The sequence below is a fragment of the Melospiza melodia genome, chromosome 2 (genome assembly GCF_035770615.1).
Source record: "Melospiza melodia melodia isolate bMelMel2 chromosome 2, bMelMel2.pri, whole genome shotgun sequence".
Lineage (NCBI taxonomy): Eukaryota > Metazoa > Chordata > Aves > Passeriformes > Passerellidae > Melospiza > Melospiza melodia.
Genome location: NC_086195.1, coordinates 120,193,445 through 120,215,627, shown reverse-complemented (window position 1 = coordinate 120,215,627; position 22,183 = coordinate 120,193,445). Strand labels below are relative to the sequence as shown.

The window sequence follows — 22,183 nt, the reverse complement described above, 5'->3', positions numbered from 1 at the left end:
TCTGCAAGAATCAAGCTAAAAAGGTTTCAGAATGCTACTTTTCTGAACAAAGGTTTGGAAGAGGGAAACTGTTACTGCTGAAAAAAAATACACCAAGATCCTTCAGAGGATGCTGGAGGAACAGTGGCCTTTCCACAGGACAGTTGTACCCAACACAACAGTGCTGGCCTTGCTGGCCTTTGGAGAAAATGTAGTGGCTGCAAGATGCCACTTCAGTGATCCCAAATTGGCAACCAAGCTGTCTGAGAGCTCAGCACAGACCTGTGGGGCTGTAAATTGTGTGGGTGCACACAAGGCAGGAACAGAGTCAAGAAAGCACAGCATTAGCTTAAAACAACAGTTCCTGCTGCCACCCCCACTCCAATCCCATGCCCAGCTGAGTGACAGGTATAGAAATAGCTATCCTTCATTGACCTGCTTCACAAGCATGTGCTCCAAAGTTATCAGTTACCTCATATACGAAGCACAGACAAGGCAACCTTTGTAAAAGTTCCTTTTAAAAACTTGAGATACCGATACAGATACATTATTCAAAAACAGCTATTAACAGCTGATACTTTGAAAAGAAGCTTCCCAAAAATCTGGGTTTTGTCCTGTGATAAGCCACATGACAAGGCATATCATTCTGTAAGGGAGGTGGGGAAAGTGTTTAGCAGTGTGGGAAAGAGAGGGTCACAACTACATAATTTATTTGTTTGTTTTCCTGCTTGAACAACAGGGCTGCAGAATGACACAGAACCAGCTATAAACGTAACTGAGAGTTGTTCTTCTGCGCAGAGCGTTAATACAAAAATAAAAAAAATTCTTAGCCAATGCATGAACAGGCTAGGATACCGGTCTTGTAAGAGACTTGGGAATAAGCTTCTCTGAGGCTTGGCAAGAGCGGTTAGCATTAGGTGCAAGAAAATTTTGGTCATCCGAAGTATTTTATGAGATCTACCACTAAGTTCTCTCCAGTTGTGACAACTTAAGACATATCCAGAGAGGAAATGAACTTCAGCCCAACAGACAGGCATCACCTTCTTATTCCATGCTACTTGGCTGTCCTCCTACTATTCATCCACCATTTTCCAAGCACCTCCCTCCATCCCGCTGCTGAGTGTCTCTCAGCAAGGCAATACCTTCAAGAATCAGTAAGACCCTATCCTTACTAGTATGGAGTGTGAAAGCTAATGCTGCTGCATGAATTAAATTAACAGTATGCTTAGAGAGGTTTTGGCCAGGACTTTAATGAGGATGGCAAGTATTCTGCTGGATAACGTATGGCGTGCTGTTACAGAGAGATTCTGATGCTGCAGCTGCTGAAGACTTCTTACTTGCGAGTGTGCACTTTGCCTATAACTTAGTTGATGTAGGAACCCAGGCTTGGATATTTCCTGCTTTCTCAGCTATTTTAAGAGAGGGGTGGTAATCACATGTGGTTTTCTTACAAGTTCTCTTTCAATACTTGCCTCCTTGAGGACCAGTCCTGTTTTCATTGGAATGAACGAGCTTTTTGTCACTGACCTCAGTTTAACCCCTGACAATTTACTATGGACCTCACAGCTACTGTAGTTTGGCACCTTGTGATCTAAAATTTATTTTAAAAAATATTTATCCACATTTTTCTGAGCCCACTTCTGAAATAGAAAAGTTCCATAATCATCTTATGATACAAAGAACTAAGATATGGAAGGAGAATGAGCTGGAGATCCAAGGCGTGCTAGGTGTCTACAAAGCTGACTACAAGTATCTACAAGGCAACTGATTTCCTCAGTAAAGCAGGGTATGCTGAACTAGCCATGCCACATACACTGTGATGTGCTCGGCACATAGAGCTAGCCATGCTTCCCTAGGCAGGAACTGTTTCCTCAGCCTTCTTCCTCAATGAGGCCCAATTCAGTCTTTGATAATCTAACCTGTTTGAGAAGGAAATGGCCACTCACTTCCACACAATAGCCTAAAGGTTGCAGGTCTTGCCAAACTGTACAAACTCCAGAGCTGAAGTCTTTAGCTGCCTGGTTTGGATCAGCAATTTAAACCTCATTGAGTATGCCAAAGATAATGTTGCTGGGGTACTCCCTCCTGGTTTTCCTGCTGTGTTAATGCATGCATGGGACTGCTGGTTGAAGACACAGAAGTGACTCCAGAACTGAGGGGCTCAGACACACATCTAGGTGCCACAGCTCACAGGAGCAGGGCAGTCTGTAAGGCTGGCAGGCGTCCTCTCAGCCTGACAGCTTCCAGGAATACTGAATCAATACCCTGCTGCCGTGGAGCTGGGGATCTCAAGACAGTATAAGGAACTCCTTTGGGCAGCAAGGGTCTTCAAAGCCAGTTGCCTGATAATTTGTAATTGGACATATTGATTCCTTTCACCATGTTTACCAACACCTAATGATGTGTGTCCAGTGGTCTCAGATTGCAGAAATCCAACCATCTGCTGTAGATGAGTGAAGGACCTGGTGCCTTCCCTTTGAAACAGAGCTGGAATGTGGCCTTAGCTTACAACTGTACCCACAAATGCAAAAGCACACCTGTGTTCAGTTACCTAAATGACATCTACAGTTTCTGTCGTACATAATGTACCTGAAGTCACATAAGAAGTCTGCATTGGCAGAAAATTGATACATCATCTGAGCACCTCCCTGAAGCTCTATCCAATGGGAGAGATTTCCTCTCAGCAGGAACAGGATGGGAGGTTTTAGCAGCAATTCAATTAACTTTGAAACAATAAGTTTTTGAAACATTTGGCCTGTAGCTGATTGAGCTTGTTGCCAAGTGGTAGGTGCCATGTCATATCTCAATTCTGTGTGGAAATCACTGATCATTAAACAAGTCCTTAACTCACATTTTTACAAGTTATTTAGAGAAAAGATCTACCTACCATAAACAATTATTTGGAGGGCACATTGACTTTCATCCTGTTGGTTGGATAATAACTTCATTAATGTTGATCTTTCTTAATACAACCACAGGCTTCTGTAGTGCGGCGACACAACACTGTAGTTACCTTTGATGACAGTGGTAAGGGCCACAGCTCCCATTGTTTGCAAAATCCCTCAAATTAGAAGTGCTACTAGGAGAACCAATGTATCTGAGTTCTAAAAAATATTTTTTTTTCCTGACAAATACAGGAAGCTGGAGTCAGCTGGTAAGAGGGATGGGAGAGGAGGGCATACAAATAAATACTATTTCAATAAGATCATTAAAGCAAGTAAAACTTCAGGTAATTTCCTCTAATTCTGCTGTCAGTAACTGATCTGGATTATGTTTTGTTTCAAAATAGTGCTGCTGGGGAGAGATAAGCACAGTGAGAGAGCAGTAAAACAGTTTTTGAGCACAGATACCTCCAGAATGAATGCCTGCTGTCCCTTTAAATCTTACAAGCTTTAATGCTCCAACTGCTGGAGGGATATTCTCTAACACAGAGTTTGAGGCAGACTCCTAATTGAAACTGATCTGGTTTGCAGGCAGGAAAAGTACATGTTTATATTTAAGTATCTTCTCCTTGGGCAGTTAAAATGTGTTTTCAAGAATCAAGCTACAATAGAAGCCATTAATATCCTCCAACATTTTCCAACCACGCACAATTGCCCCAAATAATTCCTATTCAGATTCAAGGAAAAATGATGGTAAAACTTCTGATACTATGATGAGGTCAGTTGTTGGCAAATGCTAGCATTTTAATGACAACCATAACAGTAGCTCATCAGCACTATTAGATCAAGCAGCTTTAGCTAGTGTGGAGAATATTGGTAACCAGCTACTTTCTTGAAAGAAATTCTTATCTTAAATGTGAGTTAGGAATGGAGACTTACCAGCTCTAAGAACCTCCTCACCACCTGTCTTTGTTTTAAGTTAGTTTCCCCATCCAGGTTGGCTGTTTCTATGTGGCACAGCCCATCAGGATCACTTGAGGAGAGCAGCAATATGTCAGCAGGTATAATTTCATTACAGCGAAGCTGCACAAAGTCTCCAACTTTCACTTCTTTCCAGTATCTGCTTATATATTTCTTCTCAGTTCTGAAAAAAAAAAAAAAAACATACAAGCCTTTTAATGAAAAAAAATTGCACAGATTGAGATGCTTCTGATAAATCTGGTTTGATTTGTAACAGGAATACCTGTTACAGGAGTGCCTTTGGAAGATCAGGAACTCTCAAGTTGCCCTGGGAAAAGTCAATGCAGAGTGCCAAGAGGCCATTTCCCAGTGACTCAGAAACAGGTCTGAGTTACCAAAACCCTCTTTTAAGATCCAGAGGAAAACAGGTTGATGTCAGACTTGACTAAGCAGGGTAAACAGGAGCTTCACACATTCTCCTTTCTCTCCCTGTATGCTCTGAGTCACCCATATCACCCCAAGAAGGAGAGGCGTGCCCATACTGTGTGAAAAGGAGTCACTTTTAGGAGACATGAGAACAGGTCTGGGCCCAGGACACCTGCTTGGAATGGCTCCTGAATGGTCTCCCTTCATGTGCCACCCGCTGATGCACCCTCACTTAGCTTCAGCTTCCCCTTGCTCCCCTTTTCCCAACAGGGAGAAACTCTGTATACTGCTGCACTTCATAGCTGGACAGAGATCCCTAAATGAGAGGAATTTCATCACTAAATCTAGAACTAAAAGGACATACTGTGTGGTAAAATGCAATCCTAACTACTCTACTGGGAAAGGAGACTCTAATTTCCTTTGAGTATTTCTACTCTATTTCCATTCTAGCCAGACTGCTGTCTGTTACATAGATGATTTCTGTTTAGTTACCCTGAACCTTTCATTTTGGAGTACAAGCACTAAATCTCTTTCGTTTTAAAGGCCATGCTATTTTGCTACTTTTTTAGTTTTTAACTTTTCCTTGAGAGCAAGAGGAAAAAGGAACTGGTGACTGCTTAATTCATTTTAGCTAAAATATCAGGTTTTAGTTTTACAGTAGGCACAGACTCATGTACTTTTGTGGCATTTGCAGAAAGTGATTTATTCTGTTGTGATTTTGAAAGAAATCAATTTCAAAACAGCCCCAATATTGACTTGTTAAAATACATCCTGAAAATGGGAAGCTAATAAAATGACACTTTTCTAAGCCATTAGAAGGCTTTCTGCTGTGTGAAGGCCAAGATAATTGTCAATGCTGGCACTGTCACCAGAGACTCTCCTGGGACAGCACTTTAACTGGCAGAATGGGATAATGATTGAGGGGTGGGGAGAGGTGGCAGCAGCTGTTTTATCTTGTTTAAAGGACATTATTTTAAAAAACATCACTTTCAGCAGTAATGTGAATAGATTTGTAACAAAGTGAAACAGGGAAATCCTGACAATGTTGTTACTTTGGAGCTACTGATAGTTATGCCTTCACTAGTGTTAGAGGAATTAGTAACTAAATTGGCATTTATTCATATATTTAGCCAAAATCCTAAACAATAAAGGATCAGGTATCAGATCAGGTTATATCCCCCAGAATTTCTTTCCTTTAACATCCAGTTTATAAGGGGAAGAATGAAAATTATAATTGTGATTTCTATTTTGATGAAACCTGAAAAGGATTAGTATGTACCAAGTGTAAAACATGATAATCTCTAACAAAGGCAAGTAATACAACTACTAGGTGCTGAAATTACCCATTTTCTTCCTAATCAGGATGAAACAAACATTTAACTTTCTCTGCTAATGAGTATGAATTGCTTTGAAACCCAGTGTGCCATAATACAGTACAAATACCGCACTGCAGATCTGAAGGGTTTGTTAGCTCTGCAATCTGTAACTCCAAATCCCTTTAAATGTGTCTGTTGTTCTTCATCCTTTTTAATTTAACTGTGAAACTGGGTGATGTACAAATGCATGTACAAGGAGCAGCAGCACAAAAGCACAATCAGGATAAAAATAGCAAGTAGTCCCATACTATGCTATAAGCACTACTATTTTTTATTTAATTTCTATTGTTTGAAATAGCATTGCTATTTTAGCATTTCCTCATCCCTCACATGCTCAGCAACTGCCACAACTATATACACGGTGGCAGGAAGGGTGGGTATTAAGCAACACAAGGCCAAATGGCTCTGCTGAAATAAATGAAGTTGTTCAGCCTGGAAAACAGAAGGCTGCAGGGTGAGAAACTACCTTATTGTGGTCTTTCAATATACAAAGGGGACTTGTGAAAAAGACAATTATTACCAGTGCCGATAGCCACAGGACAAGGGGTAATGGTTTTAAACTGAAAAAGCAGAGATTTAGATGAGGGAGAAATAAGGGAGAAATTTCTTATGGTGAGGCTGCTGGCACACTAGAACAGGTTGCCCAGTGAAGCTGTGGATGCCCCATCCCTCCAAGTGTTCAAAATGGGGCTTTGAGCAAACTGATATATTGAAGAGTGTCCCTGTTCCTGGCAGGAGTATTGGACTAAGCGATCTTTAAAGGTCTTTACCAAGCCAAACCATTCTATGATTCAATAAATCTATGAGTGTAAGACCTCTCAGACACGAACCAGGGCCCAGGGCACAGCCCCCTTCATTAGGCACATGGGAACAATTTGGCCCCATATTCCACTTGATCAGCTCTTTGCTAACAAGGGTCAATAGTGGATGGAAAATTACTGTCTTCATGGAAAATTACTTCCTAATCCTCTTTACACTGGGTTGCTCTGTGTCCTCTAGCAGAGCTCTGAACTGAGACTTGTCCCACTGCAGCCAGTGAGTGGTCACTGCGAGCCTTCTCTGCAGAGTATGGCATGGTACTGTCTTCACATGAGGTGGTTCAGAAACTATCTGGACCATGACTACATCAGGCCCTATGAAGCTTTCCTTTAACATTCTCAGCCTAGTCCTCTGAACATGCAGGTTAGCTCACCTTGAGACAGCCATCATATTCTGCAGCCAGTACAAACACACCAAGTGACCCCATTGATAAGGTTAAGCTTTTTCCATTGATTCTGCAGAGACAGGACTTTGTTGTCCAAGTTTTATATTACCTACTAAATGTTTATTCTTGCTGTTATATTGTGCCAGTAAGATTATATAATATAGAGTTAGAAAAGCAAGACTTTCTACAGGAGAAGGAGTCCAAGAGGATGGCAGTCCTCTGCAGTCTCAGTACAGGGCTTCTGTGGTGGTGCATTCCCTACCCCCCGAGGTCTGCTCTACCTCCTCAAGCCTGTCCTACAATTTCAATAATTCTCATTAGGCTTTGGCTTTTGCATAATGAGTTGGGCAGTGAAATGTCCCATGACCATACCAGGAACCTCTGCACAGCTAAGGTGGAGTGGCACTGTTCATATCAGGGACACATTCTATCTGACCAAGGAGGGCAATGAGAAATAATCAGTCACCCCTAATACCCTTGGAACATTACCCACCTGAATCATAACTCCAGTGAAACTGGGCTTTTGAATAATTTCAGTAATTATCAACTTGGGTTACAGTCAGAATGGAAATGGACTAATGAAAAAAACGCCAGTCATCTTGTGACCTTATAGACAGTGGTCGTGGTCCTATGTGAGGCCCTTTGAGTTGCACCAGACCACAGCAGACTGTACCAGCATGTCCCTCAGAGTGGGATGCCACTCAGAGCTTGCAAACTACCAAGACTCAGAGGACTGTCACCAAAAGCTGATGAATTGGCCTGGGCTGACACCCCCAGTCCTTGACACTCAAGCCTCTCCCATTGAGAAATGCCAAGACATTCAATGTGAGTAATTCACTGACACTGCAGTGAAACAAAGTGGAACTTTTAACAAGTACCTCTGTGCCTACATATAAATATACACACACACGTGCACACACCTTTGTGTCTGTGTGAGTGTATGCATGAATTGATTTAAACACCCTACAGATAACTGAGTTACTATTTTGATTAAGGTTAGTCCTATTTAATCACTCTGTAAACATTAAATTAGTCAATTACTGAGTGCTGCTAAATCCTTCAGGCATAAACCACTTCCCAGGTCTGATGCTAAGACTGGACTCAGCCATACCCAGGCTGCATCTGAAGTTTAGAAAGCAAGGGAGTCCATTCTAAATCTTGTAACCCAACAGCAGGATTTCCCCATTAAATCCTTTAGATATCCCATGGATGAAGACTGAGATGAAGTTTGGATTGAGTTGCACTTAGGGTCCTCAGAAGTTTAGAAAGAAAGGGGGCCCACTCCATAACTCATGACTCAATGGGGAAATCTCCCTTACCCTATGTACTCTTACCCTAGTCCTTGTGTAAAATATGCAAAATTCATTATTATTCTACTTTCCCTGTATGCTTCCTCTCTGTAATAATAGAGTGAACCTTGCCATCAAACTCTTCTAAGTCATGCTTTCACAAACATACATTAAAACCTGCTTTTGGTGACTGTTACTCTTGAAGAGGCCTAAACCACTCATTTGTGACAGCTGCAGGCACTGTTTGCAGGGACTTGTTAACAAAAGCTTTTGGCAAGTTTACTTTATCAAACCTCCTGGAATATTTTGTGGAAAGGCTCAAAGAATTCTGGCAGGAACACAGGAATGGGAGGCAGCATCTCAGTGAGTCCAGTCCCCTACAATGGTCACAAGAAACTGTGCCATGAAGATCTAGGCCAGAAGCTGACACCTCACAACTCTAGCTCTACATGCCCTCATTTATCATGAGCCTAAAGATGCATTTTATTACCAACAATATACTTAAGGCTGATGCTACAAGAGATGAATGCTGCAAACCATGATGAACCACAGGTGGAGGTCAGAGATACTAAATCTTTCAAGCTTGGAAAGTTAGATAAAAGTCCTACAAATCAATATGCTGCCTTGAACTAATGCCATTCTGGAGAAGGAATAGATATTGTCGTTATTCTCTAGTTAAATCACAATGATGATCTATTAATTTCAGACACACTATGCCCAGCTACTATAATGTGTCCTGTTGAACTCAAATATCAAAAATGTGCATCCTCCTGCACACAACCTAATCTTTATCAATACACTTGCACACAAAGAATGTATCTGTCAGCTGTGGTTTAAACCCAGAGTCACATCAATCTTCATGCTTGTCTCTGCCACAATTGGAAGTAGAACTTTCCAGTGCCTTCACATTTCTGAGCATGTTGTTACAGGTAAACATTGACAGAAATCTAAAGATGAATAGCTCAAGAGCCAGCTGATACAGCTGCATCAACATCAACACTTTTGTTAGCTAACAACAAATGTGGCCCTGACAGGAGTCAAAGTGTAATGATAAAGTGCCATTATCCTAGCATATCTGCTCTTGAATATACACACAAAAAGTCTGAAACATCCTTTCAAGTGTATGAACACAGAGAAAAATACTTTCTTTGCTATTAAAAATTTGAATTAGTTTGTTTATTGCATATATTTGGCCAATGCTCTGTTTTGAAGCAGAACAGCCTGCAGGTAAATTTGAGTGCCAAATTTGAGACTTTGGTTAGCAGCAGAACTGCTACTTTGTTCAGCAAAAACTGAACAAACCAAAACTATTGATTATTTTTTAAAAAAATGACATTCTAATTTAGAAACGCAGAAACTCATAAATGACATTATCTTTTCAAATCAGTTATGCTTTTTTTTTCTTCTGGTCTCCTTTGCAATATGAACTGATAAAGATCATGCTCATAATGTTGCTTTCTGGACATGCAGACTGTCCAGAAGACAGACTATCAAGGGGTGCTTTGGTATCTACAAAAGGCTAAAGATTTTCAAACTGTCTCAATTCAGAAATCACAAAAATAACTGTTTATTTCTTTTGAATGTATTTTAACTTTCTTGGCACAATAAGGAATTTTTAAAAATTATTTAAGATAACATATATATAGATGTATATAATAATAAGATTAAATGTGTCTTGCTTTTTCTCTAGAATTTCTTTTTTAAGTTTGGGAAAATAATCATAATCGATACTCGGCAAAGAAATATGAAGGCCATGCAGCTATAATCTGTTCCACTCGTGTAAGGTCTGCATGGTAGAAATTTTATACATTAAATTGAGAGGATGGGGACTACTAGGTAATAATTTCTTACTTCATGTACTTCTCCACTGACAGAAATTATAGTCAATGAGTGAGAATGGCTGATGCAGATTTGCTCCATCAGATCCAGTGGCTGGGGCACCCATGCTTCTAAATAGTGCTGCCCTAGCTTAGTCCCAGCACAGGCTCCTAGATTCACCTCAGCACGGCTTGTAAAACACGTGTACCAGAAGTTTGGAAGATGTTCTCTTGTACTTTTTGGGGTGTTCAACCTGTTTGACCTGGCATATAGAGCATACCCCTTCCTGCATGCATTCCAGCTGCAACCCAGAGGTTTTCAAGCCTCTCAAAACATCTAGATAAAATGTCATTTCCCAGTCCAAGCCCATCCGCTGACCTGCTTTTGAAGTAACAATCCTCTTTACTTCAAAAGAAATCTGACTCCTTTGCCTTCCCTGCCAGCTGAGGTTGGCCAGTAGGATTTTAAAGAAACAGCAAGAAATTAAGTCTGTGGAAGAGGAAAAGCCCTCCACAAAAGACAGTCAAAGAGCTGTTGTGCATGTACAAAGCATACTTTGTACCTGTTCTTGATGTCAGCCAGGTCCTTCCTTTTCATCTCAGGAGGCAGAAATAGATTGGGGTAGCACAAAGGAATGATTCAGGTACATCTCTGCTCCCAGTGATTTAAAATATCTTCCAATCAATTGCCTACAAGTGCTGTGACAAATCTTCTGGTTAGGTGCGAGCTAACTAAAAAACTTGGGAGCTAATTAGCATGGCCCAGACAGAGCAGCATCTTCTGAAGGAGAACCTCAAACTAATGCAAACACAGAAGTGTCACATCAGGCCAGACTATCTTTAGGGAGGTTCCAGCATCTAGCTTTTTATCCATAGGTCCTTTATGCTCATATGGTTTTCCCAAATCATCAGTTCTTTCTCTTGCTTGGTCTGGAGCCTCTACCTTCAGTCCCTAGACCTGCTGGTGTGGAAAGGGTTTCCACTAAGGGAGCCTATAGCACTCTATGAACACTTCAGTGGCAAGCAGAGATGTTGCAAAATTCACCACAACTGAAAATTAAGAGCTGGTGGACAGCACTGAAATGGGTGAACAAAACTGCTGTGTTATAACCAGTACTGATTATGATTTGAAAACAATGGGTGTAGCAGATCTCAGAGTTTAAAAACAAGTGCTATCTGTGAGACCAAGGCATACACTGCACAAAGTCTGAACATGTCAAGTATCTATGGAAACATGTTGAGAACCATTTGGGTACAATTACAATGTTATGGCAAAATGAAGGAAAAACATGTAGCATAAGTTAATGCCAAAGGAGATTACATAATGCCCAGAATATGTCTCCATTCCGGCACAAATGATAACATCTGTTTCTATGAAAATAAATCACTAAGAGACTCTGAATCTGATACTAATCAGACAAAACAGATTAGTAGAGTGTGTTTTTGAGAAACACTGAAGAGAATGAAATCTCTCCATAACTGAAGTTTCTAAATAGACTCCATAATGTTCACGTTATTTTAGGGGCATTATTTTCATGCACTTCAAATATCCTTTTTTTCTTTTGGATGAGCATGTGCAAATATATGTTAGAGTTGCCAGAAGCAAATCTGCATATATAGTGGTGATGAGGTATAAAGGTGCCTTTTATCAAATTCATACTTTCTGGAAACTGCTAATTTTTTTGCTACTAGTGAAACTTTCTATGAAAAGCTACCCAGGGAACCTCAATGATTCAGGCTTATAACATGGAAGTAGTAATTTAATTTCTCTTGGCAGTGTTATCTCCATTATACTTCATATTGAAAGAAACCTCACTATTGTTAACTATAATGAAACATTTACTACCCGGAATAAATGATTTTTCAGCCAAGAAACTTGTTGTGACATGAAACATAAAAGCAGAACATGTAATGAGACTTTACACAAACTGAAGAAAGCAAAGATGTCTTCTAGAACTTGATTTTAAAACGAGACTGTTCCAGAGAGGCATTTGGGATTAGGGTTTCTCTAAGTGGCATGATTCTCAACCTCAAGCATTTTTGCTGCCAAAAATGCTAAAAAAGTCCTATCACTCTTCCAGTAAACACATATATTGGGAGAGAAGAATATCAGTTGCTTTACATATAGCAGGACAGACAGCTCATGTTTAGTATTGAGGCTTTCTAAATGGAATCACACAAGGAGGTGTGGAAGAACAGAGGAGGAAGAACAACCTGGATGTGATCTGGCTCACAGCCAGGCAAGATTCTCATCCTGATTTTCAGAGCTAGCACAGATATTAACATTGAATATTTCCATTAAAGTGCTGCTCCAAACCACTGTAAAAAGATTCAGCAGAGCTTGGTGTTCTGAAAACATAGAAGAAGAAATAATGTCCTGCTGAAGGGAACTCACTGAAATAGTAGAAACCCAATGACACAAACCTCCTGAATCTGTGCCTGCTGCCTAAACAATTAAAGAAAGAGCAGGAACTCTTCCTAGGGAGAACTTAGGTGCCAAATTTTGATAAGACTTGAGCTCCGTGAAGGAGCTTTCCAGCGTCCTTGTTCTCTAAACGATTAATTAATGGCTTGAGAAGACTCAGGAATACTGTCTGAGTGCTTAAAATTCAGGTGCAAGATAGATGAACAAATCTGGTGGACTACACCCTCCTTGCATCCCCACTACATTTAAGGCAGTGCAATCAGATGACCATTCCAAAGGAGCTCTTCAAATCTTAAAAGTACATTTTAAAAGGTAAATTAAGCATGGCTCTGCCCAGTTACTGAGGAAAATGCCATTCTTTAAAAGTTTCAGACACTTCAGTGGAAATTTTATTCCTTTTCATTCCTCTTGGTCTGCATATCTGCCTCATTTGATCTCAGGACAGCTTGACCCAGGACATAAAAAAAGCTTTAATATATTAATTAAGTATACACAAAAAGCCATTTACAAAGACCTTCTAAAGACAAGTACTTCTTAAGAAGTGCAGCTGGTTTTATTTGAAAAAAATTATTCCAGTTCTTTTAAATAAACATGTAAAAACTGAAATAATTTTTATCAGGAAAGGTATTCACTGCTAATTACGTTCATACTCCTGATGGAGTTGTTGAGTGATACTCAGCTTGGGAGACTATTTTCCTGTATGTAACTGTGCCATACATCTCCTTTAAAACTCTGAAGGCCACATTTTACCTAATCACTGCAGTAAAGCACTCTAGAAGCTAATAGAGTTTGGCTATTTAATGTTAACCAGAACATTAATAATTCATCATTTTCACATTTAACAGTCAAAGCCAACATCTCAGACCAAATATAAGCATTCAACTTCTCCAGGTCCTCCTAAAACTATGAAGTTGTACATTTTCCATCCAGTTCTGTTCTTGTCTGGGCAACATCCATCCATGACATCCATCTTATTTGGATGTTCTCATCTGTGTTCATCTGGACAATCTAAAGTACAGGTTGAGGGTAGTAAAAATACTGAGTACCAGCTGAGATCTCAGTGGGTTCCAGAGTGCAATGCTTACATTCAGAACAACTGAGATTCTATTGTTGCCTCAGAGTTTCCTCTGGCAGCAGTTCCAGGAATTAGCTTTAGCACATACACCAGACTTTGCTATTACAGTGCCACACAAAATTAAACTGCTTAAAGAACTGGTATTGATTTTTAAAAAAGAGGGGAAGGGGAAGTGGAAGTGGAAGTGGAAGGGGAAGGGGAAGGGGAAGGGGAAGGGGAAGGGGAAGGGGAAGGGGAAGGGGAAGGGGAAGGGGAAGGGGAAGGGGAAGGGGAAGGGGAAGGGAAGGGAAGGGAAGGGAAGGGAAGGGAAGGGAAGGGAAGGGAAGGGAAGGGAAGGGAAGGGAAGGGAAGGGAAGGGAAGGGAAGGGAAGGGAAGGGAAGGGAAGGGAAGGGAAGGGAAGGGAAGGGAAGGGACATCTGTTTCTGATGTTTCTGAGAAGAGACATCTCTATCATGGTGACTGAACCAAACACAAAAGAGCAGCAGGTTCCTGCAGTGCTCTCACCAGTGCTTGCACTGGTAGCCAGAGAGCTGCTTGACATTTTACATTTAGCTCTATGAAGTCACTGTGTGAGAAGAAAGACACTGAGGTCCTGGAGTGTCTCCAGATAAGTGTAGTGGAGCTGGTGAGGGCTCTAGAGCACAGGTAGCATGAGAGGAGGCTGAGAGAGCTGAGGTTGTTGCGTCTCAAGAAAACAAGGCTCAGAGGGAATTAATTGCTCTGTACAACCCCCTGAAAGGAGGCTGCAGCCAGGTGGGGGTTGTCCTCTTCTCCCAGGCAGCCAGAGACAGGACAAGAGGAAATGGCCTCAAGCTGTGCCAGGGAAGTCTTAGGTTGGCTGTTCAATAAGATTGGTTCAGTGAAAGGGTGGTTAGGCATTGGAACAGGCTGCTCAGGGAAGCATGGAGTCACCATCCCTGGAGGTATTTAAGACATGCAGATGTGGCACTTGGGGACAAGGTTTAGTGATGGACTTGGCAGCGCTACACTTGGACTCAACAATCTTGTTTAATTTTGGACAAAGTTGGACTTAATGATTCTATGACAAATCCCTGATCTGATGCACGAACACTGTGACCCCCTGATCTGAAGCAGAAATATCTCTAGCATCAGTATATTTGCAAGAAGGAAGGAGTAAGAGGCACTACAACTCAGAAGAATCCTAATTTGTCATGTAGCTGGTAGAGAACAAGCCTTAACTTGTACTTCAGGCTGATCTGAGAAGCACAGTTGAAATTTTAAATGTAGTGACTTATCTTAGGCTGTATCTGGCCAATTTTTCTGTGTTCAGCTGCTCTCATAGGTTATACAGCCTGTCTTTACATTTCTGGATCACTGCTTGCCCCAACAAGACAAGAATACAAATGCAAGGAAAAGCAAACAACCTCAGGCTCTATCTTAGTACTAAGGCATGTTTAAATTAGCATATTGTTCTCAAAACAAAATTTAAAAATATGAAAATCTCTAAAATTCTGGTATAAAATAATAATGATGTATTTCCCAAAAATGGTTTCTTAATGATGACCATTAAAGTCCCATCTAAACTGGATCCTGGGAGCACTTCCCAACAGTCCTATCTGAGTACACAGACTGGGTTGGATCCTACATTAGATTGAAATCTGGGTCTCGATTTGCTATGCTCTACGTCCTAATGCAATTTGAATGCAGCCTTATATAAGGCCATCTTACAGAAATTCACAGAATATAAAAATGTTCCTCACTTCCATCAAAGAAGAATTAGAAGACCAAACTCCATGCAAATCATATGCAGTGATATGAATCTTTGAAGGTTTGAGTCAAAACAAGTATGCCTAGAGATGCAAATTTTATATTCAAAATTCTTGGTGGAAGTAAATAATAGAGATATTGAAGAAGTGAGAACCAGGAAATGTAAAATCCTACTATTTAAAGGAAATGTAGGTTGCCTTTAGTAACATTTGAGTAGTTCAGATTGAAAACTAGACTGATACTGCAGGTATCTATGTTAAAAAAAAATCAGGATAAAAATTCATTTAAAGCTTTTTTTAATGTCAACTTGACTGTTTTCACACTACCTGCTGTTTCCTCTGAATTAAGGATGAGGGTCTTCATCTCATTAATATTCCAAACATAGCCAGTCAATGAGTACAGTTGAATATGAAACACTAAGCTAGAATAATACTTTTCACAATAATGTTTTCACAGAGAGAAACGTAGTCCTTCCCTGTCCCACTGATTTACAATCAAAATGACTATGAATTATGTAGCTCATAATTCCAATGGCATTATGAGATACAGTCAGCTCACACAGACAGTACATCTCAACCTGTTAACATAGTTCTTCAGAGACCTTGTAATTACAGAGTTCTGCAGGGAAGCACGTCATCTTTTCCACTTGTCCACAACTACTGAACTACCATAAATAAAAAAGCTAATTTAAAAAGAACAATACACCATCAGTACAAATTTTGATAGCTTGTTCCCATCACTTTACCAGACAATACATTTTCAAAATGAAGTGTATGTTGCCATAATAATTCCCACAGCAATTATCCACACTTCTAAAAAATCATTGTCAGCTATAACCCAGATATTCTCAAGAGCTTGTTAGTTGACAGATTTGTACATATTTAAACAAAAAGCTTGTAAATATACTCTTCTTCACTATTGCCCTATTACAAAGAAATAGTGTCATCTGTGAACCCTGTTTCACAGGAACTCTTTTTTAATTAATTTTGAAGAATTTAAAATCTAAGCAGGCCAGCTATTAGGAATGGATACTGTCCTTTGTTTCTTTTTACATGAAAGGTTACTTCATCAAGCTCAGTCTTTCTTGGAAATGGCTGAATTAATTTGTTGGCAAATATTGTTCTCACATTTAGAAAAACATTTAAAAAACAATTTCCATGCATGATTTTCACTTATTGTTCACTGAACTCCAAAACCAGGCTACAAATCTTGGCTCAAATTCAGAAACATATCTAAACAGATGTCTAAATTCAGGCAGAAACGCACTCTTTCTGGCCAAACTCCATAATGACAACTTCTCTGTAGTTCACATTCATACCTTCCTTGCGGGAACAACAATAAAACACTGAAATTCAATATCCTAGGAAAAAGAAAATAAAATTCAAGGTCTTTTTTGTATCCAGAAGAATAAAGTGACTAGTTTTTGAAACATCCGGAAAGTGAGCTTAGAGCAAGCAATTTCAAAGAGAATATTTATTCAAAGGGTTTGAATCATGGAAGGGGAACAAGCAGCCTAAAAGAGGTGCTAAAAGAGCTCCAGAGATCTGAAGCACCTCAGCAAGTGGCAGCCACCCTGTTCATAGACAGAAAAAAACAGTATGAAGCAGCCTGGCAGACACAAACCAAAATGTTTGTGTCACAACCTCTAATCAGAAGCTAGTTTAAAGGTGAGAGTTTTAAAACTGAACTTCAATCTGATCTCACAATAGGGTATTCCAAATTAAAGCAGTCTAGTCCCGCAGATAAAAGTTGTGGATTTAATGAAAGCAATTTTTACCCAGAACCCTTCCCCACAAGTCTGAAAGAAACTCAAAAGAAATGAAAATATTTGAATCTCAGCTTTTTAGGGCTGGCACATGACCATTTTCAACTCTGTTACGCAAAGCTGTAACTGAGGGTTATTTTTCACTCCTAACCCCATTCAAAAAAACCCCACACCTTAAATGTGTACCTTTCTTTCTCTCCCTTAAAAAAACTCTTATCAAGACATTCACTTCCAGTCTTTTCTCCATCCTTTTTCCACAATTGTTTTGCTACACGTTCCTTCTTTATCTGCAGCAATTAATGGCTTTGAACACTCTGGCTCCTCATTGCTACATCCAGTTGAGTGCTAAATCCTCTCCAAAACACCTTCTTCCTCCTTATCTAGGGATTGCTATATCTCTATAGATAGTGATCTTTCTTGCTAGTACCTCCTGATTGATTATGTATCTTTTTTTAGGACTCCTCTAGTGGATAAAACATTTTTCCAGACATTAAGTGGATTGCACTTAGCTCCATATCTGTGAGGTTAACTAAGGAGAAGCCTTTGTAAAGAAGACACCCCAGCTTGTAAAATTCCTAAAACTGAAAGTCATGGTTACAATCCCCTTGTGATGTGGATCTTACTCATCAGAGGAAAGTAATTTTTCATCTGTAGGCACGAATTCAGACCAAGCTGCTTTGTAAACGCACAGCACAAATTCTGTAAATGCTTTCCCGACTACCCTCCCTCGACACAATCCATTCTTTTGTAAACATATGTCAAGAGTTACTTCTGCCACCAGGACAGAAATCCAGTCTAGACATGTTCCAAAATACATCAGGTCACTCTGTCAGCATGCTACTGGCCTGTGTGCTGCCTACAGCTTGGTCTGTCTACGGAGACAAAAGCCATACACCACTGGCACTTTCAGAAACCCAACTTACATATAAGCTATGACATCAGAGCAAGAGTGTGGTATGAGAAAGATGTATAAATTCTTCAGGGCTAAGCTATTTAATTTTTTTTAATGTAATCAAAACAAGCATTTTTCCTAGACATTTTTAGACTTAATAGTAATTTATTCTGCATAAAAAGAAGTAGAATGTTTTACAAAGCATTCAAAAGAATCTTTAGTCATTTTTTGTTTAAGATGAGTTAAAAAAAATGCTGTTGGCTCAAAAGCTTCTTTGAGAACTCTACATACAAAGCATCATTTTCCTTCATCTTTTCAAACAAGACACAGCAGAAATAGTGACATGATCTTAATCTGGGTGGAAAGTGCTGTGGGCATATCCAAATACCTCCTGTGACTACAGAGAATGCCTTCGAAAAATCCAACCTAAAAACAAAAGCAAACCACTGAGTTCTGAAAAGGTTAAAGGGCTTGTTGCATACATATTAATTTCTAACATACAGTTTTTGTTAGAACATATTAATGACAGGAATATTTAGATTCTGGACACTATCAAATGGACCACTAGAGAAGGAGGCATTCTCTAGCAAACAGGTTTTACAGCCTGTGCTACTGCCCATAAACTGCTCCACTGCAGCTGGCAACCCACTGCAGACCAGACCATTGTTTGTAATACAGAGTTAGACTGAAGCAGCACCACATGAGAGACCTGCAAGAAACTCCATTTGATACTTTGTGCAATGAAGGCACATTTGGGAAAGGTTCCTGTGGAATCAAGCTAGCAGTTAAAATGCAACTACTTTACAATTCAGACTAAAAGAGGGCTTCTAATCCTTCTAATCCTTAGCCCTTGACTAGGAAGAATGAAGGATTTCTCTCCTTTCTTACCATCTTTGCATCAATAAGCAGATCCCTCCCAGGATAGATCGATATCTTTCTAGGAGAACTCTGATTTGACAGATATGTCAGACACTGATGAAGAGACAGACACTGGAAGAGTCTGCTAGAAGGGAACACAGAAATGAGAAGTGTATGAGAATTGAGAAGAGGTACGTGAGATACACACAGAAGAGAAAAGTATGAGATATATATGGAGGAAAGTGTAAAGAAGGTTAAAAGCAGAGAAAGGGAACTACTGGCCACTTGAAAACATAGAGGAAGGAACATTAAGGAAATAATTTAACTCAAGCAAGATCACAGAAGTTTCGGTTTAGGAAAAATTCAGTCCAGTTTGAAAGTGGGGAGAAACTAAGGCTAGTTAGTAATAAAAGGTTATCTCTGTGACTTTACTTTTGCTGGGGACTTCTGAGCTTTATTGCTTAACCTGCAAAACAGGGCAGTACTGTGCAGCTCTGTCTTCTGGATCTGCTGTGAGTTTTTGAGACCCTAGCAGCTTGTGGGCCACAATGGTCTTCGGAGATGTAGACTGTGAATTAAACTTACATGCTGAATATATAGTGAGGGCTGCACTTTTGGAGTGACTTTCATCCAAGCCAACAGGAGACATTAAAGATAATCTCAATGGACTATTCCCATTCAGTTTCATACAGATGGCATATTAGTTTTCAGAGAGAGGCTAAAGCAAAACGTACTTTACTAAATGTGCAAAGATCCACCTCGGAGCAGAGAGACTTGTTTAGTTACTCCCAAGAAAAACAAGAAGGTAAAAGAGATTTCTCTATTTGTGTCTTTTACAGCCAGCCTTAGTTCACTTGGTAAAGCATCTTTAGTTCTGCACATTTAATGATATATAAAAGTAAAGGAAACAAGAATAATTGTATGCCCAATACATACAATAAATCCTATTAGACTTAGTTATCAATCACACTTTACTTCCACATCACTTCAATTGGGAAACATTACAGAAAATTTATAGATACATTTTTCCTGCTTTGATTTAGAATGAATTTGAATGTATTTTTAATCAATCTGGAAACTGAGGCTGATGAGACTAAAAAGTCTTGCCAAAGGAAAGAGGTAAAATTATATAACCCACAGACTGGGATTTTAAAATAATATTGTTTATCAGCAGACTCTTTCTTATTAGAGTGAATTTTATGTAAAGAAATCCAGCAATCAAAACCAAGATGAGGCTGTATCATTCTAGCTGGTCAGCCCAGATACAGTAGTCTCTGGGTTTCCTTCAATCCTAACAGAGACACAAGTAAATCATGGCAGCATGTGGGAAAGCAGGAATCCAGCAGGATCCCATTTTTCTGTGAAAATATTTTGTCTTTTCACATGCACATATTGATATCTGTCTTTCAGTTAGAAAACCTCAAATTATTTAACCTGGCAGTGGAGTGAATGTTCTTTACTCACCTTAACCTCAAACTTCAGTGCTGAGCTCAGCAGAGCTCCATCAGCTGACCCAGAAAGTCACCCAGTATTTAGCTGGACTCAGGCACCTGGCACTCAGGCTGGACTCAGTAATTCCCCAGCAAAACATTACAAGACATTTCAGGCCACACAAGCCCAGACTGGACTGCAAAACCTATTTGTATCATGATAATTTATTTGAGCTGGCATGCGCTTCAACTGCTTAAAAATGAAAGGTTTTAAATATGGGTGTGGGACTCTGGCAGTCTTATGTTTATCACAGACTATGAATCTGTCCAGTAAAGCTCTAAAACTGAGAGAGCCTTAGCCAAACTCCAGCATCTACCAGCTACAGAAGTGTCAAAGTAGTGACAGGCTGTGCTTAGAACTGACTGCTTAGCCTAAACCAAAATAAGTTATGTTTGGCACAAGGCTAAAACCATCATCATCTGAAATACAGAGAAAATGAACAAAGATGACACCTTGTTTTCTAAAACCAACAAACATATTAAATAGTAGAAAACAATCAAAGTTGCCAGATCACAAAACACTGGAACAAAGTATTTTAAAACCATGTGATCTCACTTTAAACAAATCTGCATAAATAGGTTTGTATATTCTCCTCAGGTGGCAGATTTCCCTATGCAAAAAAACCTAGGACATTTTAATGATCTTGCTGTCATTTTGCTTTTAAGGGAAACTTGTCTTAAAGGCTCCCTGATAGACAGAATGTCTGTATCTCAATAGAGGATGGAATACCATCTCTAAGCATCACTAGATTTATTATTCCTAGTCTAACAAAACCTATTGCATATAGCTCAGAAAGTACAAAAAGGTGTTCCTCTGAGGTTAATCAATTATTTTGACCAAATCTAAGAAATTAGTCAAAGTTCAATATTAATGTCTACAATCTATGGAGGTAAATACAAATTCTCTGATTTTTTACACTAAAAACCTATAGCTCCTATTTATACAAAGATATTCAATCCTTTCTTCAAGCAGAATCATATGCTATTTTTTTTAAATAGCTTAGTGGAAAAATGAGAACAGATATAATTGTCTACAGACTGTTTACAGACTATTTAACTGTTAACACATCCCATTCAACTCTGTGCCTAAAGTAGATGACCCAGCAAAGTAACCATGTATGTACTTGGCTATACTAATAAATCCCTGTGAATAAAACTACTGATTGTATTGTACTGATTATTATTTTATAGTGTCTGGCCAACTTTTAACTAAAATAATTTTTTTTGCAGTCTCTGAGAAACTGGAGCTTATGTAAAGATGTGAACTATTATGGCGGTCAAAATGACATCAGTTAACTGAAGTGGCATTATGAGAGATGTGAGTCTAGATTTTGTTACCAGTAACAGAGTATACAGATACACTCAAAACCTTCTTGGGTTTGGTTGGGATTTTTTTTAGTTTAAAAAAAGACTATGAGTTTCAAAACTTGCAATCATATTTTTAGGGTGATGGTATAACACATGAAATACATTAAATGTCAGAATGAATAACAGCATCAAAAGAATCACAGACTTCTCAAAGAGTTTCATGTCACAATTCTCACTGATGACAACTGCAGATTTTTGGCTGACCTTTCTGGCATTAAACAACTGCAGAAAAACACCTACAAGGGCGTAATTCTAAATGTGATTGCATTTCCAAAAGCTTTAAAGCACAAAAAGAAAAGACAAGACATAAAAGTCCGACTAAGTGCTGTCATCAATATAGTATTTCACAAAAGCTTTCTGAAAATGTTACTTTTAATAGCATCAGGTGTAAAGAGCAGTGTAATATGGCTTATAAATTACTGGAAGGGCTGTTGACACAGGTTAATAATAAACGACAGCATATGCAGTAGAGAGTCACAGAGGAATGCTTGCTAACTCCAGTTTTAGTCACCATTAAAGCTAATGATCTGTAGGCAGTGCATGCATCATGGTAAACTAGACCTATCAAATACAAAGTACAGGACCTACTGAGGTAAGTTATCTTCTATCTGCTTTATTACACAGGCACAGCCATGTTAAATTAAACTG

The 22,183-nt window shown here is 39.3% G+C and overlaps 1 protein-coding gene across 1 annotated transcript in view; it reads right to left on the bottom strand.

The window, feature by feature from the left end:
- Positions 1-22,183, bottom strand: part of ATP10A (ATPase phospholipid transporting 10A (putative)) — a 109,893-nt gene that overhangs the window by 63,785 nt on the left and 23,925 nt on the right. The window contains exon 2 of the mRNA XM_063149734.1: positions 3,801-4,005. Within this exon, the coding sequence (XP_063005804.1) occupies positions 3,801-4,005 (205 nt within the window). The remainder of the gene's footprint in view (positions 1-3,800; positions 4,006-22,183) is intronic.